This window comes from Lagenorhynchus albirostris, chromosome 1, assembly GCF_949774975.1.
Source record: "Lagenorhynchus albirostris chromosome 1, mLagAlb1.1, whole genome shotgun sequence".
Lineage (NCBI taxonomy): Eukaryota > Metazoa > Chordata > Mammalia > Artiodactyla > Delphinidae > Lagenorhynchus > Lagenorhynchus albirostris.
The window spans coordinates 160,335,050-160,353,874 of NC_083095.1; the positions used below are offsets into that span (position 1 = coordinate 160,335,050).

The window sequence follows — 18,825 nt, forward strand, 5'->3', positions numbered from 1 at the left end:
CATCCTTCCTCCAGGAGGGACCCAGTTCCCAACTTCTTCTCTCAAAGATGACTGGACTGGAGGAGGGATCTGGGAGCTCTGTAGTTTAAATTTGCCTTTCTGGGACCCTCCAGCCTAAGTCCCTCTGGGCTTGTCCTCGTGGTCTGAGAAGGGCAGACCGCACTGCCCCCTCCTGCAGAAACCCTGGGCCCTGCTGGGTCTGAGCCACACGTACAGGGGTCTGTTTCTCCCGCTGGAAGATCTTTGATGTTTTCCCCTTCTCGACTCCGGAGCGTTTAGTGCCATGCTTGCCCTGTAGAGAGGGCTCGGAAGAGGGCAGATTGTGGAACCGGGCCTGTCGTAGGATGAGTACTTGGAAGGGTCGATGTTTTATTCCTGTGCGGGGCAACTGTGCAGAGTCCTTCTGCATCCCATGCCTTCCCCACCCCTCATCTGTGCTCATGGCCCTTGTGGATTATTCGGGACAAATCTGGCTTGGCCGCGTCTGCTTTCCCCTGGTTGGCCTTCCTGTATCAGAGCCTGGAGACAGAAGGGAGGGGTGAAGGCCGTGTGGGAGAATTCCACAGACAGGGTGGGATGCTGGGAAAGCGGGGTGCACAGCTTCCCTGGGGTAGTGGCCTGGGAGTGGGCTGTAACTGCAGCAGCGGGACAGATAAACTGGCGGTAAGGTTTGTAAAATCCTGATAGGGAGCCCCACAGAGGGGAAGGAGGCGGTGGGACCGGAACATTCTTTCAGCTCTCAATCCCTCTTACTGAGTCTGCTCCCAGCAGTCTAATCAGCACAGTTGTCCATCTACCTGGAAGTCAGCCCTACCCCCTGGCTGCTTTTCCCCGTGGAACAAAGAAAACTGTCGAACCTGTTATCTTCCATGCCCATCATTGTAGGTATGACGCTAGTGGTGGGAGCCCTGGGTTCCAGCCTTCACTTGGGGACAGCTGCATGTGTCACTTTTGTCACACTAGCCCCCTACCATGCCCTCGGGGCTGTTCCAGGCACATTCCGTGGATTAACTCATTTCACAGCCATAGCTACCTTTCGAGATATTATCTCCATTTTATAGATAAAGGGGCTGAAGTTCAGGAGCTTAAATAATGTGTTCAGGGACTCACGGCTATGATCTGAGTCAGAATCCCACCCGGACAGCCTGGCTGCAGAGCCACAGTCCTCCGCATCTGTCCCACCTCTCCAGTTGTGTTGAGACTGGGTCCCCGAGAAAGGCCCTCCTCCCACCCACAGGAACAGAAGCCTCTGGTCAGCACCCTGCCTGGACACCACTTTTTTTTTTTTTTTTTTTTTGGTCGCGTCGCACGGCATGTGGGATTTTAGTCCCCGACCAGGGATCGAACCCGCGCGCCCTGCATTGGAAGCTCAGTGTCTTAAACACTGGAACCTCCAGGGAAGTCCCTGGACGCCATAGTTTACGGGGGGGTTGCTGACAAATTGAGAGGAGCCTCCTGAACTCTGAAACGCGTAAACTTTGAGGGATGGTTGGAAATCTGGAGGTGCATAGCCTAGAGATGGGGAAGCTTGGCCTGGTTTCCTGGCTCCCCCAAGCACCGTGGAGACCCCAAGATGCAAAGGCTAATGCTGAGGGTTAGTCGGGGAAGACTTCACTGAGAAGGAGCCACCAGAGCTGGATCTTGAGGGACAAGGTGATTTGCTCCGTGGACGAATGGAGGAGGCTGTCCCAGCTAGAGACAGCAGCTTCGATAAAAGGTCTGAGATGTGAACGAGCAGAAGCTTGCTCGGGGAATGATGGGTGGCCGGGTCTGGCTGGAGCAGAAGGGGACGTGTGGGAGTGATGGCGGGTAAGCCCACAGGAATTTGGGTTTTACTCTGTCCATGCTGCGGGCGGCTAGGCAGCTCTGTGCCCCCCGGAGCAGCATGGGAAACTCCTTTCCCGCGCCTCTGGCTGGTAGGACAGAGCTCGCTGCTCCCTGTAGCCTCTTCTGTAACGTGCGGAGCCCTGGGTGGCGGGGCTCGGGGGGACATCCTTTTGGGAAGCAGGCTCTATGCTGTGCCTCTCGGGACCAGACCCTCAGGCCCCCATCGCTTGCTTTGGCAAGTTCCCCTCTGAACTGCCTCTAGGGCTCTGGCAGGCAGCGCTCGCTTCTGCACCCCAAGAATGGTCCCGGGTGGCTTTGCTCGGTTGAGGAAGCCTTTGGAAGTTTTCTGGGTGTTGCCAGGAGAGCTGTTCATTGGGGGGTCCACTAGTGAAGAGGCCTGGGTCCACTGTGCCCAGAGGCATGAGGCCCGGAAGACCAGGAGCCTGCAAGTACTTGGGGAAAGATGCCCAGCTCTGGGAAAAAAGAAAGGTCCATTTCTACTGACCCATTTACCTGCAGGGAGTGTTCTGAGCTGGGTGGTTCGGGAGACTAGGGAAAGGGGGGGCCCTCCGAGCACAGCCTGCCTATCAGGGGATCCTGCGTGGGGAAGCAGCGGCCGGGCCCCAGGACCTCCGCTGTGCTTTAGTCACTGGGAGGGACCCAAGCAGAGCATGACCTTGGAGCAGACACAGGAGCTCCTGAGCTGGAGGCCGCCTGCTGGCTACCCCCTGGCAGCAGGTCCTCCGAGAGAGAGAGAGGGAGAGAGAGAGAGAGAGAGAGAGAGAGAGAGAGAGAGAGAGAAGGCAGGTGACATGCTCAGCCCTCGAAGTCAGAGTCAAGGGTCCACGGAGAGTAAAGAGGTGCTGGAAAGACAGGTGTCACGTTTCATGCACTTATGGCGAAGGTCCAGGCCCATGGCACTCACTGGGTCCCAGAGCCAGAGCCTGGTGGTGAAGAGAAAGTGTCCCCAGCACCAGTCGTAAGGGCTTGAAAGGGCATCCCTTCCTGGGGCCCGCGTCCCCCCATCCTCGCCCTGTCTCCACCAGGCCGGCCCTGAGCACCGTCTGCCTTCCGTTTCCTCAAACGTGAAGTTAGCGAGCTGGCCTAAGTGACGGCAGAAAGCCATTCCGGGTCCTTCCGGGTCTGACTGTCTATCCTTAGATGCAGTTATGATCGATGCTAAGTGTGTCAGTCGCTGGACCTTGGGCGTTCAGAGCTGGCGCGCGTGGGAGTCTCTTTCCTTATCAGCATCAGACACTGCTCTGGGTGCTGGGGTCACTCAGAACCCAGGGCAAAGCTCTTTTTGCAGAAGACCCTAACCTCCCCCCAACCCGAGGGCCTCGTAGCTGGCTGCTTGTAGAGGCCCCAGAGCCAATGGGCAGAGGACGAGCCAGGGGTGGGAGAGGGGCTCCTGCATGGGTGCTACAGGGGACTCTGCTTCTGGACCTTAAAACTGGACAGACTCGTGGCCCTGTGACCCAAACCAGAAGCCACAGTGGGATGTGCTGGAGGATGAGGCACCGGTATTCTGCAGCACTAACTTGCTTTAAACTCTTTCCACTGGTTGATGTCAGGACCCTGAATGAGACGTAAGGCCTGACAGCTGCCTATCCGTGGCATCCCTTTGACAGGGGACACAGAGCTTCGGCTCAGGGGATAACAGTAAAGTCCAGTAAATAGACTCTTTGAAAAGTTAATTTTTTTTTATTACCTGAGACTTTTTAAAAGAGGGACTCTGTTATAGACTGACTAACAGCCCTCAAAGGTGTCCACGTGCTAATCTTTGGCAGCTGGGAATGTGTTACCTTATGTGGCAAAAGGGACTTTGCAGATGTGATTAAGGCCCACGAGATGGGGGGTGAACCCGGATTATCTGGGTGGGTTCAGTGGAATCAAAACGGTCCTTAGGCTTCCCTGGTGGCGCAGTGGTTGAGCGTCCGCCTGCCGATGCAGGGGACGCGGGTTCGTGCCCCGGTCCGGGAGGATCCCACATGCCGCGGAGCGGCTGGGCCCATGAGCCATGGCCGCTGAGCCTGCGCGTCCGGAGCCTGTGCTCCGCAATGGGAGAGGCCACAACAGTGAGAGGCCCGCGTACCACAAAAAAAAAAAAAAAAAGGGTCTTTAAAAGGAGGGGTACAGGAGGGTCAGAGTCAGATGTGATGACATAGCAGATTGGAGGAAGGGGCCACCAGCCGAGGAGTGCTGGGTCTGCAAGGGTCTGCAAAAGGCCAGGAACTGGTTCTCCCCTGAGCCCCTGATGGGACCAGCCCTGGCAACTCCCTGACTGCTGACCCAGTGAAATGGATTTTGGACTTCTGACCTCCAGGACTATCAGAATAGAAAGTTCTGTTGTTTTAAGCCACTGAGTTTGTGGTAAGTTGTTACAACAGCCAGAGGAGGCAAATACCGATTCCAAAGGGAATATTTTCTCAGCTTTGCCGTGCACCCGTCTCACATCTTAAACTGAGATGCTTCAAAGAAACCACCATCTCCCTGAGTCTGCAGAATTCCAGAACAACAAACATCCTTTAAAAGGCTGCAGAGCCACCCACGGGATGTAAGCTGGGTGAAGGGGTGGGCAGGGAAGCCAGCCCTCCCTGGGGATGAGAGAGCAGGGTGAGGTCACCATCAGTGGGTGCTGCTCAGGGCTTTTATAACCACAGCCTTTGCACGTGGGCACCAGTGGTGTCACGGGGCTGAGCCGTGCCTTGTTGCTCAAGTCAAGTGAAAGCCCAGTGGTTCAGGCTGCGAATCGACATGAGAGGTTGTTGCTGTCTCTACAATTCCATCATCGAAAAGAAGAGAAAGCACCTACCAGGCAGGTCAGCAGTCTCAGGGACCAGCTGAATCTAGAGGCAGCCTGAGGTCTCTTTATTCCAGAGAAGAGTTTGGGATTGTTGTGGAGGTGACGATCAAAGACAGTTCCAAAGTTCCAAACCCCTGTCACCCTGCACCTTTCTTTTTTTTTTTTTTGCGGTACGCGGGCCTCTCACTGTTGTGGCCTCTCCCATTGCGGAGCACAGGCTCCGGACGCGCAGGCCCAGCGGCCATGGCTCACGGGCCCAGCCGCTCCGCGGCATGTGGGATCTTCCCGGACCTGGGCACGAACCCGTGTCCCCTGCATCGGCAGGCGGACCCTCAACCACTGCGCCACCAGGGAAGCCCATGATTGTTAGTTTTTAAAGATAGGAAGGCCTAATTGTAAAGCAGCTATACTCCAATAAAAAAAACTTCCAGAAAAATTATAACATCAAGAAAAAAAATAAAGATAGGAAGGCCTAGACGAGTCTCAAAACAGAACATGAACCCAAATGAGGGATGAAATGAAGGTACTAGAAGGGGAGGGCTATTGGATTCAAGGCTCTTGAGCTTATGGGAGGGGCTGGGGCTGAGGTCAGTGGTACGAGAGAGAGAGCATCCTCTCCTCCAAGGCCAGCGAGAGGGAGGGAGGGCGTGGTGAGGTCAGCACAGAGTGGGGTGCAAGCTCTCTTTCATTGTTCTATATGCTACCATAGTGGCATCCAGAGCCCGGCAGCGCTGGACACAGAAGCTCCAATCTAGTTCTTTCTAGAAAATTCAGTTATAGACACACACTCTACAGGAGGTTGAGGAGAACGTAGATTTGCCGACTTCAGCAGAATATGGATCTGCACTGCTTTAAAGCATTGGCTCTCAAGAGAGGGTTTGTTTTGTGTCTGTAAGACTCCCAACGGGTAGGCGGTCCAGGGCGTGAGCTCTGTGGGATCATCCAGAGACTGGGTTTCTTCTCTCACATTGCTCTGCCATCTCCAGGGTATGTTCACACCCACATGGGCGAGGCTGGCCCACCAACAGCGTCCATATCCCAGCCCTATGGTAGAGTAGGAGCGACCTGAAGGGTGCACACACTCCTGCTATCCTGTGACCACACTGACCTGCAGGGAGGCTGGGAAATGTGGCTGTCCCGGGGAGCCTTGTGTCTAGCTAAAATAGAAGATTCTAGTACGGATAAGCAAGAAGAGGGGACAGAAATGGAGGGAGAAATAGCCATTTTTGCCATGGGCTTCAGACATAAGCATGCATGGCTGTGAATCCTGCCTCTTCACTCAGGCAAGTCATTTCACCTCCCTGGGCTTCGTTCTTCTATAAAATGGGACTCGGGGCCGCGGGGACCGCCATGCACCATGTAAGCAGCGGAAGCACCTGGCAGGGCCCTGGAAGACAGTGGGCACACGCAGTCCCTCTGATTTCCCACTTTCCCTCCTTTCTGCCCTAGGGAAACCAATGTACCTGCACATTGGGGAGGAGGTAGATGGTGTGGACATGCGGGCCGAGGTTGGGCTCCTGAGCCGGAATATCGTGGTGATGGGGGAGATGGAGGATGAATGCTACCCCTACAGCAACCACATCTGCAACTTCTTTGACTTCGACACCTTTGGGGGCCACATCAAGGTATGAGTCTGCCTGGCTGAGGCCATCAACCCAACTAGGAGGATTCCAGCGATGCCAGCCTATAGGCAGGGATTCTTGGTAGGGAAGGGGATGGAGGGGCAAAAGGGTAGGACCAAGGAAAGGGTACCTTTCTGGAAATTGGAGGGGTCTTGTGTATTATCCCTCTGTGTGCAATTCCATCTGTCCATACTTGGGAACAAGAGAGATGACAGAGGAACGTCTCTTACCCTGCAGTCACATGGCACGTGTCACACTGCCCTCCTGATTTTCAACTTTCAATCATAGCTTTCGTTCCCTTTCTTCATTGTTTAACCCTGGCCACTTCCTAAAAGAACGGGCATTTAACTCACAAAAACTTGCATTTGCAATAGATCCATTAAAATACAGATAAGATGGGGACTTCCCTGGCGGTCCAGTGGTTAAGACTCTGTGCTCCCACCACAAGGGACGTGGGTTCGATCCCTGGTTGGGGAGCTAGGATCCCGCATGTTTCACGGCGCGGCCAAAGAAAAAAACATAAACAAAAACCAGAGAAGATGATAAACAGGGGAGAAGAACTAGAAGTTCTAGCGTTACATTTATCTGTGAGTTTCCTGGTGGAGACTCAAGACCAAGACAGATATGATGAGCTGCAGAGTTCTCATTGTGCAGTGAAGGAAAATGGTATCAATTCATTGGAGCTCATGTTTTCCTAGCATTCAACTCAAAGAGGAATTCCTTTTGCATCTCTCTGTGAGGTGCCTTTATCTGGCATGTTAAATATCAGACGACACCCCAATGTTCTTCACGAGGTCATTGCTTCCAATGATTTGAGATTAAAGCTGGTAGAATAACAATATTACCTTGGTGTTCTGTAAAGACAGTTCTTTAGAAGTTAAAATCATATGCTTTAAGGATGAGACTTTCTGGTAATCTAACTGAAAGGAATAATTGAGTGAAACTTACAGAGTTCATAATGGGGGCCCTACTGGCATAGGTAAGACCATTTTTTCTGTCATACGGGCCTAATATAAGATTTCTAGCATTCCTGGCCCCTGCTCATTAAATGCTAGCAGTGCTTCCCAGTCATTGCAACCTCCAAAAACACTTCTCTGTATTTCCAGTCAGTTTCAAGGGATGAGATGGGGACAGAGGTGGTGGTATAATCTTTAGCTGAGAAACTCACTAGGGAGACTAAAGCAGAAATAGCAGGTTTATGTTACGCAAGCTGCTGCAACCCCATTTCCCATGTTGAGAGTAATCCCTAAGTGATCAGAGCACTCCTTCCCACTTTGCCCAAACTAGGCCTCAGAATCATTCTTAACACAGCTCTCAGGGCAGCCACTACTGGAGTTGGCATTCCAGCTGACACCTGTTTTTGGAAGGCATGGTTAGCCTGTCCTTAAGTCATCCTTCTCTAGTAGAAGTTAGCTGAACTCAGCTTGGGACAGGAATCTTTTTTGAACTGTGCTTTTATGGTGAGCTCCTGGAGTGTAGACACTGAGTGTGATCAGGTGGTTCCTTTGGAATGTGTAGGAATGGCTCTGGGTTTACTATGACGTGAGCATGCGAAGCATCCCACAACTCACACTGACAAAGACCCCGAGCTCAGCATCCCCTTCTTACAGCCAGGAGAGGGCCTCAGATGGTGGACCAAGCACGGGCTCTTACTGCCCCGAGGTCCAGCCTGTCCTGGATTCCCCAACCGTCCTAGGGCATGCTGTTTGCCAGTCTCCCCCGGATTACCTCAGGGTTATCCCTTTCTCATAACACTCAGTGGCTTAGGAGGCAGGAAAAGAGGGTTGAGGCAAGCCCCAGCCGCTGCACGGTCCCGCTGCACCTCTTGATTCCAAGCAGTTCATTGCCCTGCAACATTCCTGTGTTATTAGCAGCAGCCTGTCTCCCTTGAGATGGGAAGAGTCAGGCATCTTAACCCATTTGCGGAGAATGTCTTTGATTCACTGAGTACCCGAGGTGGGGATCAGCAAAGCACACTGAAGACGACACGTGTGCATTTCTGGGGAGTGGGCAGCAGCGAGGGGTATCAGGGAGCATCTCATGGACTCCTTCTGACTCTGGGCTCTCCTCTCCCAGTTTGCACTGGGGTTCAAGGCCGCACACCTGGAGGGCGTGGAGCTGAAGAACATGGGCCAGCAGCTGGTGGGTCAGTACCCAATTCACTTCCACCTGGCGGGCGACGTGGATGAAAAGGGAGGCTACGACCCGCCCACGTACGTCAAGGACCTCTCCATCCACCACACGTTCTCTCGCTGCGTCACTGTCCACGGCTCCAATGGCTTGTTGGTGAGCACATCCTTCCTGGGGAAGCCAGGGATCCAGAGCCCCTTCACCCTCTCATCCCTTCCCTGCATGCTGGTCTGCTCACTGCTGGGCCCAGGGACCGTTAGCAATGGCAGTATGCTTAGATCTAGTCACTTGGTCCAGGGCCATTGGGGGTTGAGCTCAGATTTTAGAACAGTATCAATTGAGAACAGGTCACTGACCAAAGAAGAAGGAGAAAATAGGGGTGTATCTTTGCCAAAGTCACCAAGCTACAGAGATGGGTGAGCAATTAGTGGTCACGGGGAGTCTAGCTCTTGCTGCACCTTGGTTTCCCCAAGGATCATTCCATGACTGTGTGCCACGGCAAATCTGTTAACTGCAGACAAGGCAGGGGTCACGCCAAGACTCTGTACTGTGGCATCTGCCTGACAGGCTTGAGGTAGTGGCAGCAGTGGCCCTTTTCCCTTTTCTTCTGTTGAACCAAGTGTCATCAGAGCAAGCACTCCTGGGAGAAACGCCTTCATTAGTAAATTGGTGTGTGTGTGTGTGTGTGTGTGTGTGTGTGTGTGTATGTGGCTTGTCTTGATTTGCACAGATCATTTTTACACTAAAGTGATCCTTCTTTAAATGAATTCAACTTATATCCTCCATAAATTTTTCAAGCTGGACATTACCAAATGCCCTGCACGCTGAATCCAGTTTGTGTTTGGTTTGGTTTATGTCACGTTTAGAGAAGCATTTGATAATTTTACACGAAGTGGAACTTTCTTTCAATGCACTAAGCCTCATATCCTCTATGAACTTCTAAGCTGGATGTCACGAAACGGCACCCAGCAAACTGAACCTGGTGGCCAGACGTGCTTTGCTTGCCTTAAGTGTTTCAAGAACCATTTGAATTAGTTTTCATCATTTAGAAATGTAGAGATTTCACATAAAAGTCTGGATTCTTGGCTTCTCTTGAAAAGTAGTTGGAATTGGCAACACGAGACCCACATTCCCGCCTGGCAACAATGGATTCAGACAAAGTCGTAGCACCCCACCAAGCTGGGCTTATGCTCTCTGGTTTACGCCATGCCCACCACTTCCTAGTACCGTACAGTAAATGCCCCAGGCAGGGCCACTCATCTCGTTGCCTGTTGGCCTCCGTGGGCATTTGAGTCTGTGACCCCTGCTTTAATCCAAACATAAGGAGCTTCCCACCACGCATGCGGGGATAGGAAGATGAGGAAGCCTGTCAGTGTGTGGTGGGTGAAGCCACTTTCAGGTCTATTCAGTGTGCTCTTACAAAGGAATGCCTGCTGTTGCTGTATTTTCAGTGCTCTGACTTAAAACCCACCGAGTATAAAGAAGAGAGCACTGGTTTGGGGGCACAGTCTAGAAGGGCCTGGTCCACAGGTCATGGGCTGTGGACCTCGGGCAAGTTGCTTACCCTCTCTCAACCTCAGCTCCCTCCTCCATCAGACTGGGGACATAACACCAAACACATAGGGCTCTGAGGGGCCAGTGCCACGAGGGAGACCCAAGACCCGGTGCCCTGCCCGCTGGGCTCATGTGCAAATGTTGGCTAGGAGCCAGGGCCGGTTCCCCCAGCAGCGGGGTAGAGGGTTGCAGCTGGAGTAGTTGCTGGGAGACATGGGATTATTTTTCGGGTCCAAGAAAGAGGCAAAGGAAGATGTTTTCTGGCAAAAGCAGAAAGATAACAGAATTTCGAATAAATTCGGAAGGTTAGGGATGCAGTAGAAGACACAGGATGAACTTGGGCTCTGGAGCCAGACACTGTGGGTTCCCATCTGGTTGCCACTTCCTAGCTGTGTGACCTGGGTCAGGTCGTCTCCATGCCTCTGTTTCCTCTTCTGTAAGATGGGGAGCAAAGGACACGGACATGCCGCGCCGAGGGGCCTGGCCCAGGTTGGGCCCTGGAAGCAGGCGTCTGGTGGTCCCGTTCGCTCGTGCGGTGTGCCGAGTGAATGCACGGAAGGCAGCTGGTGACTGAGCTGAGAACACGTGCCGAAAAGAAGAGCGTAGAGTTGGTGAGGAAACATCCCAGGACTGAGCCTTAGGAGCTTGACCTGCTTTAAGCATTTGTTCTAAAGTTTTGTCCTTAAGTTTAACTTAAATTCGACTATGTCTAATGTTCCTCGAGAGAAAAATATGAAGATTACAAGAAGTCTGTAACTCCAGATCCGGGTTGATTTGAGGGGAAGCTGTTCTGAACCTCTGGGCAGTCACATATGTGCGCACACGCACACGCACACACATACTTGCCCTGTGGACATACGGCTGTGCTTTCCCACCCACTTGCTGTGTGATGATCTCGGGCAAGCTATTTCGTCACGTAGGTCTTCAGTTTCCTCGTATGTGCTGTGCAGAACAGGATGGCAATCCCCCATGGCTGTTCGGTTAGAAACTATAGATGCGATACTTTGGGCCATCTTAGTAATACAGACCTTCCTCTGAGCAGTGATCCCAGGTCTCATGGGCTCATGTAGGGGGAGGCAGGGCAAGAAAAGTGCTGGGGGTGGAGCCAGAGCGCCCTCATCAGGGCAGCGCTGCAAGGGAGCATCTCTGTGCACATGCAGGCTGGGGAGAGGTGGGGAAAGTTAGCACAGGCCAGGCGTCCAAGTTCATGGATATGGGCAACGGACGGAGAGCGGTGTGGGGGGCATGGAAGGCAGGGGGCGAGGAGCGGCCATGGGAACTGGTACCTCCGGAACAGCCAGGTGGGTGAGTCGCACCCACGGCAGAGATAGATTTTTGGAGCCAGAGCTTTGGACAACTCGGGACCCGAAGACCCCGCCTACCAAAGCCTTCCTCCTGTCTGGCCGCCAGGGATGCCAGTCACCAGACGGGGAGGGCGCATCCGTCAGCTCCCTGGGTGTCACCCAGACGCCAGGTGGCCCAGGTGCTTTGCACAGGCCTTGCCGAGGCGCCAGCGCAGCCTTGTCTCGATGGCCACGCGGGGCTCCGGCCACACTCCGCTCAGGCCCGCGCTTGGCGGCCAAGCTGTGCTTAGGACCTGGAGCGTGCAGGTCTCTGTGGCCTGAATCAAGGGGAAACCAAACGGCCATGGCTTAGAATCTCGACGACGTACGGGCCTCTACATCTCTGAGCCAAAGAGGCAGCAGGATAACGGGGGGCATTCTGTGCCTTTCTCTGAGAGCCGCACCCCTGGACGGGATTTGGGGTGTTATGGACTAGCACCTCACCCTGTAAAGGCTCCATCACTGGGGCAGACAGTTCCAGGTTCAGAAAGGCTGCCTTGGGAGCTGCACTCCCTCCACCAGGATTTCACATTTGCTTCCTTTGTTTTGGCTCTAAGGATTTACCCACGGCTATGTTTAGAAAGATGTTTTTAGCTGATGGGATGAAAGGAGGCCAACGGCAGACAAAGACTGTTTTCTCATTTAGAGAGCAGAGGCCACTCAGTAACATCGTGAATGCCTTTTCCCTCACGCCGTCCCCAATCCGGAGGTGCCCTAGACCCCAGACAGGCAGTCACTGGCTTGTTGGAAAAAGGGGTTCCTACGTGTGCCCAGCTGGGAGGTGCTGCCCTACCTCACCACTGCTAGACACGCACTGGTACCCCCATCCTCAGAGAACAGCTTCCCTCATCCCCACCTCCTCCTGGGGTGGCCCACCTTTGGTCTTTCCCTTTCTTCACCACCAACTTTTAGACGGAGTGATCTGAACTTAAGATTTCTGCCAGCATCTGTTACCCAACAAAAATGTGGGCTTCGCAACTTTTGTTCCCCTGAGCCCTGGTGACGGCTCTCAGTAATGTAACTCCACACACTAGCGCTCAGCTCCTGCCCTGCAAGCCCACTGCCCCCTGCTCCCTCCTCATCCGACTCTTACCCTTTCCCATGGTGACAGTGATCGCCGTCAACTAGCGAGGTTAAAAGGATAGAGTCGTAGCAACCTGTGTTCTAATCCTGCTGGTGTGAACTTGACTGATGGATACTTTCTGCGCCTCAGTGTCCTCCTGTGTAAAGTGAGGGTGATGATAGAACCCATCTCAAAGGCTTTGGGGGAACCTGAAAGGTAATGCATGTGACATACTTAGCAATGATATTAGATAGTACTGTCACGGTGCCTCTTTCCCTGTGTTCTGTGTAAACCTCACTGATTCCGTGAGATAGTGGTAGGTATCCCTCCCAGCACACAGAGTCAACCCAATAATTAAATGACCTTGGCAAACACTGAGTATGTGTCTTTCCTCCCCATTTTAGGGATTCACCGTGCATGCTGGCATTGTCAGGCTTGCAGTGAAAATGCATTTAATGCCAGTGATCCTAGCAATGTCAAAACTCATTTCACCGCAGAGCCCTTTATTCACACAACCTTTGCCTTTCACAGAGTTAGCGTTCTACAGAGCAGAGCCTGGGAAATGCCTTTCCTGATACTGACACTGTTGACGGTGTCCTTCTTGAAACTGGGGGGGTTTGCACCAAAGCTCCGGGATGCTGGCAGATGGGGGGCAAAGGCTGCCTTCAAAGGAAGGGGCTACTGCACATTATCTGCGGGGTGGACAGCTGTGGGTGTAAGATGGGCTCACGCTACATCTTACTGTGTGTTTCTGAGCTCTGAGGCAGGGCACGGGGGTCACCTAAGTGTTCCTTCCTGGAAGACAATGAATCCATTCCAGTTCTCTTGAGAAAGGTAAAAAAGACTCCGGTACGGATTCTGTCTGTTTTCTCCTCTTTTCCTTTTTTACGGCAGAGTGGATGGGAGAAGTAAACATGTCCTGTCTTTCTTTCTCACCTCATTCACTGCTCCAGATGTGTCACCTCCAGTAGCAGGCCAGGATGTCCTCCAGTAGCAACCAGGATGTCCTCAACAGGCTGCCACATTGACTATGCAGGGGGCGCCCTACATGGATTGCAGCCAGTCCTCAAGCCCTCCAGCCTTAGGGAGACACCTTCCCTTTGGCTTTCCACTAAAGAGGAGTGGAGCTCCTTTACCTCTTTGGTGGGAAACTCAGTGCCCTCTGGCCCAGTCTCAGAGCTCTGGGGATTGTGGGCGAGGCTTCTGTTTTCCCTGGTTTCCCCTTTTTCCAGTTTCTTGAATTCGGTCTCACTCATTTCTTGCTCCATGAGCTGCTCTCATCTCTCCTTCCCTCCTGAGCCCAAATGAGGAACCCAGGCTCCTGGGCTTGTTTCCCCACAAAGTTTCACTGGCCAGGGCTTCCGCTGGCAGAGTGGGAAAAAGATGGGAAGGAGGTAGGGGTGCATCACAGGTCAGCACAGAAATCAACTGGAAATGGAGAAACAGGTCCCTCTTCTTAAACCCTCCCCTCCCCTCCCCTCCACCTGGCTGCGGGGTCCTTCCTTCCCTCCCCCACTGCTCCTGGGCCGCCTTAAAAACTCATTCTAGGGACTTCCCTGGCAGTCCAGTGACTAGGACTCTGCGCATGCGTTAGATCCCTGGTTGGGGAACTAAGATCCCACATGCCACACAGCGGGGCAAAACAACAACAAAAAACACATTCTTCTCCTTATTAGGCAGAGTGATTGGGTTCTCCGTTTCCTTTCCCAGCTTCTATTTGCATATTCAGAAACTCATTAACACACCCTGCAAAGCAAATTACCACCTACTCCAAGGCTCTTTGCTTTAGCAGCTCAAGAAAAAAAAAAGAAAAGAAAAATAGAAAAGAAAAGTAAACAGCAGAAGCTCAGAAATTACAGTCTTTCTTTTAATAGGATCCTGTTTGTAGCCAGGTTTCTCACTAAGATGAATTATATCATACCCACCCTAGAAGGCAGAATCAGACATACAGTTCATTTCTGTGTGTATTTGTTTTAAACAGTAATTTCTTGTTCGTACTGTGTACAGGTTTCAGGGGGAAGTCATCACTTGGGGTGACTCTATGCCCTGATTTGCAAAGAACAGTTCCATTTTACGCCTGCTATCCCAGATGAATGACTAACGGTACCCCCTTTCCCTCTCGATAATGTCCTGGTTCAGACAATAAACTAAATGGTCACCCTAATTGAAGCAGTTCCTGAGAGCTGGGGAGTTTCATCCTTCACAATGTCATGCCTAGACTCCACCTAACAACAGCTGAAGACTTAAAACAGCTCTCAGGAATCGTTTTCATGATTGTCAGTCATAAGGGAATATGTCCAGAAGGACAAAGGGAAAATACAGTTTGTGCAAAAGAATGGCAGGGAGCTTACACACTGCTTCTGGATAGCATGCGAGGGGATTCAGTGAGCACCCGTAAGTCCATACGTATGTGTCTGTTTATCCAGCTACGTACTATCTACCTATCTATCTGTCATCTCTGTCTGTCCATCTCAAGCTATGTCACAGTTTAAGTATCTAATTCTGGGAAATGTTCTAAGGAAGAACAATCGTACAGTGTCAGAGCTGGAAGGGATTTCAGAAGTCCCCCTAAGGACACTCAGGCAAATGACACCACAAGTTTGTGATGAAACCAAACTTGAACTTGCGTCTTCTACTCCCAGCCCAGGGCTTTCTTCGACCTTATCATGCTTCTCTCTGGACTCTATATGCCACCTCACCCCACTACTAATGAGAAGCAAGAAATGCAACACAGATGGGAGGTTTCTTTTCTGGTGCTGTTGAGAATTGATTAGGACACAGGTTTTGGATCAGACAGATGGAGAAGCAAGTCTCAATCCGTCCTTGCAAGAGAAGTGGCTCGGGCAGCTTTCTAAGTCTCGGTGCTATCAGTAGAAAGGGAATAGTAGCTTCGATAAGGATTAAATGAGATAATATATGTAAAACATTTCACAGTAAACAGTAGTTATTTTTATTCCTTTCCGAAAGGGTTTTTCTCTCCAGAGCACACCTCAAGGGGCCTGGAGGGAATTTCTTATTCAGGCATTTGTTAGAATAAGAATGTACCCAATTCATTATTCACTTGCATTCAAAGAGGACACCCAAAGTGTGATCCAGACGGCGGGCACCTGGGTGCCTAGGATTTAAAAGGAGCTACGGGCCCGGGTCTGAACACTGTTCCATGTCCCTCCTCTGGGCCTGAGTGTCCTCCTCTGTAACGTGAAGGCATTGAACTTGCTCTCGATGTCCCTGCCAGCACGAGCAGCCCACGTTTTTCTTGCCTGTTCCTCCCATGCTTGTCTTTCCAGGCGATTTGCAACAAACTTTCCTAGCTCACTAGGAGGAAAGGAAGCAGTCCCATTGCATGACCTTGGTATTGACTAAATTGCTTATTGGTGCACTGAGTAGCATTCAAGATCACGCCCTTGCCTATTACCAAAGATTAAGGAAGCGATCCTCGTTTGCGAAAACGAAGAGCTTGCCTGGAATAGGGCAGTTGTGCCTGTGCTCCGTCCTCATGAGTGAATGGGCACAGTCAGAAAACTGGGGTTCCAGGGGGCTTCCCTGGTGGCACAGTGGTTGAGAGTCCGCCTGCCGATGCAGGGGACGCGGCGTCGTGCCCCAGTCCGGGAGGATCCCACATGCCGCGGAGCGGCTGGGCCCGTGAGCCATGGCCGCTGAGCCTGCGTGTCCGGAGCCTGTGCTCTGCAACGGGAGAGGCCACAACAGTGAGAGGCCCGTGTACCGCAAAAAAAAAAAAAAAAAAAAAAAGAAAACTGGGGTTCCAACCCTGGCTTTGCACATGTGGGTTTTGTGACCTTGGGCAAATCACTCAACCTTTCTGAGTCTCATTTTCCTCATCTCTGAAAAAAATTAGTACAGGATTATGTAGGATTTCAGCAAGATTAAAAGATATAAGAGCCCAGGCCAGTGCTGGGACATAAAGGGTCCTAGTTCTGGATGCTTCTAGAGCACGTCTGCCTGGGAGTTGGGGTTTAGGTAAGATTTGCCATAGAAAAGGCTCTGGAGGGAATCGGGGTGTTTACCTCGATTAGTGCTTCTCAGGGACAATTTTTTCACCTCCCTTCCCCAATGGAATACTTGGCCATGAACGCCTGGAGACGTTTTTGGTTGTCACAGCTGAGAAGGTCCTGCTGGCATCTAGTGGGTAGGGGACGAGGGATGTTGCTAAACTTCCTACGATGTACAGGACGCCCCTCGAAATGGTACCAGTGCCGACAGGGGAGTTGTTTGGGGATGATGTGTGAATTTCTCAGGGCCTGGTGCAGCAGTGGGTACTTACTAGGTGTGGGTAGAATGGCGTCATAGGGGAGCAGCAGCTTCCCTGGTTGGGTGACGTCACTGGGCAGTCAGGACCCCGGGGGTGGGCATGAGGATGGAAGATCTCAGATGGTGTTTCTCACCATCCTCATGCCCCGCTGTGGACAGGGCACCTTGGGCGGTAGCGTGCATCTCACCTATGGGGTGTTCAAGTGAAGCACGATGCCCGTTTGTCAGGGTTGCTCGTGAACAGAGCCCTGCTTGAGAAAGGGAGCTAGGGCTCAGGCCAGAGGCCCTCTACCCACCTTCTCGTTCTCAGATTGATGAGTTCATAGACATTCAGACCCGGAAGGGGCCTCGGAGATCCTGGACTTGGACTCCTCCATTGTGTGGTGGGGAAAGTGTGTTGGCGAGAGATTGGCAGACTTGTCTGAGAGCCTGTGATGCTTGTGGGCACAGCTAAGGCCGTACTCCGCATCTCTCCATGCCTTCAAGTGGTTTCTCCACTCGGCCCACTGACTGTGATTCCAAGAAGAATAGTGAAGAGCTGGAGTTTGCAGCATTTTCTGGTTTTCTACAAGTGTGGCTCGTTGTGGTTGCAGGCTTCAAAGCTGGCTGGCCTCCACGGGAGAGGGCACAGTGAGGAACCAGCCTTACTAAGAAGCCCCCCTGGCCTGGCTCAGACGGAGCTCTCCCTACCCCCCTTTCTGGTGGGACCTCCACATGAAGTCCTCGTGAGCAGTGTACTCACCGTGTCCTCACCAGATTAGGCTCCCAAGGCCTCGTCCCCGGTCTCCAGTCAGGCCCACCTCTAGCAGTTTGTTCTCCTCCCCACCCCATGAAGGCTCAGTTGCAACACCTCCAGCTGGAAAGGACTTCAAAGTCACGGCTCTGTCGTACCCACGTCAGGTCCATCTCCAAACCCCCAGATCCCCTCTCAGAGCCCGGTGCCTGGCTTAGGTTGTTTGACGTTTGTTGAGTGGCTGAATGAGCACATGAGTAATGGCGCTGGGCGAACTGTCGCTCTGTCTTGACCCCTGTAGGTCAAGGACGTCGTGGGCTATAATTCTTTGGGCCACTGCTTCTTCACGGAAGATGGGCCAGAGGAACGCAACACCTTTGAGCACTGCCTCGGCCTCCTTGTCAAGTCTGGAACCCTCCTCCCCTCCGACCGTGACAGCAAGATGTGCAAGATGATCACAGAAGACTCCTACCCGGGGTACATCCCCAAGCCCAGGCAGGACTGCAAGTAAGCACCTCCCTTTCCCTGCCCTGCCCCGCGCCGGGCCTGTGTGCACGGGCTCACACGACTTCCCAGCCCAGCATCTGACTTCTCACTCTTGGGTTCCCGAGCGGCTTAGACCTCACAGCCCTTGACCACCCAAGGCTCTCAGCTGCTCAGACAGAGGGCAGGAGTGTGTTTTCGACTTCTCCCTTCTCAGTGTGCCTCACAGCCATCGTTTTTGGCCAAAGAGAACCACGGTTCTCATCCTCGGGCTTTCCCTGAGGCCACACGGTGCTCCTTTGAGGAGAGGAAGCGGGCTGCCACCTCGGAGCCCACAGCGTGTACACGTGGGCACCAGCTGCGCTGGTCTGTTTCTTGACATGAGAGAGTCAGAGACAGAGAGAGAGAGAGAGAGAGAGCAAGAGAGGGAGAGCTTCCCGTCCAGTCAACCTTCTGAGTGCAGGGCCTCTCCCTCAGAGACAGCCATTTTTCTAGGTTCTCCTGACTTATATTTCTTCTAGGGTCCATCTCAGATTTAACCCATAAACGTGCTTATACCTTCAAGAGCCATGCCCCATGCAAATTCTGAACGTGTTAAAGGCATACATGCACCCCAGTTTAATGAGAAAACTGGGTTTCAGATGAGCAAATCAAGGGCATCTCAAATCACTGATAAGAGGCTCATCAAAGCAACGTTAGAGTCCCTGACATGGGCCACCCCTCCGCCCCAGGCAGCAAGGTGGGAGCCAGTAGCCCTCTGTCTGACGCCATTCAATCTCTGCCCCCCGCCCACAGTGCTGTGTCCACCTTCTGGATGGCCAATCCCAACAACAACCTCATAAACTGTGCTGCTGCGGGATCCGAGGTGAGCAGAAACATCCCTTTTTCGGGTGGGGCTGGAGGAGAGGAGACGGCCGGGGCCAACCCTGAAAGATGTGTGCCCTGAGCCCCCAGTCTAGGTATCCGTGCAGTCAGGCTTAGCGTGAAGAGGGGAG

At 52.6% G+C, this 18,825-nt stretch overlaps 1 protein-coding gene across 1 annotated transcript in view; it reads left to right on the forward strand.

Moving 5' to 3' along the window:
- The window catches only part of CEMIP (cell migration inducing hyaluronidase 1), a 162,417-nt gene that overhangs the window by 113,713 nt on the left and 29,879 nt on the right, over nt 1-18,825 (forward strand). The window contains exons 12-15 of the mRNA XM_060157354.1: nt 6,083-6,258; nt 8,332-8,541; nt 17,649-17,854; nt 18,626-18,695. Of these exons, the coding sequence (XP_060013337.1) occupies nt 6,083-6,258; nt 8,332-8,541; nt 17,649-17,854; nt 18,626-18,695 (662 nt within the window). The remainder of the gene's footprint in view (nt 1-6,082; nt 6,259-8,331; nt 8,542-17,648; nt 17,855-18,625; nt 18,696-18,825) is intronic.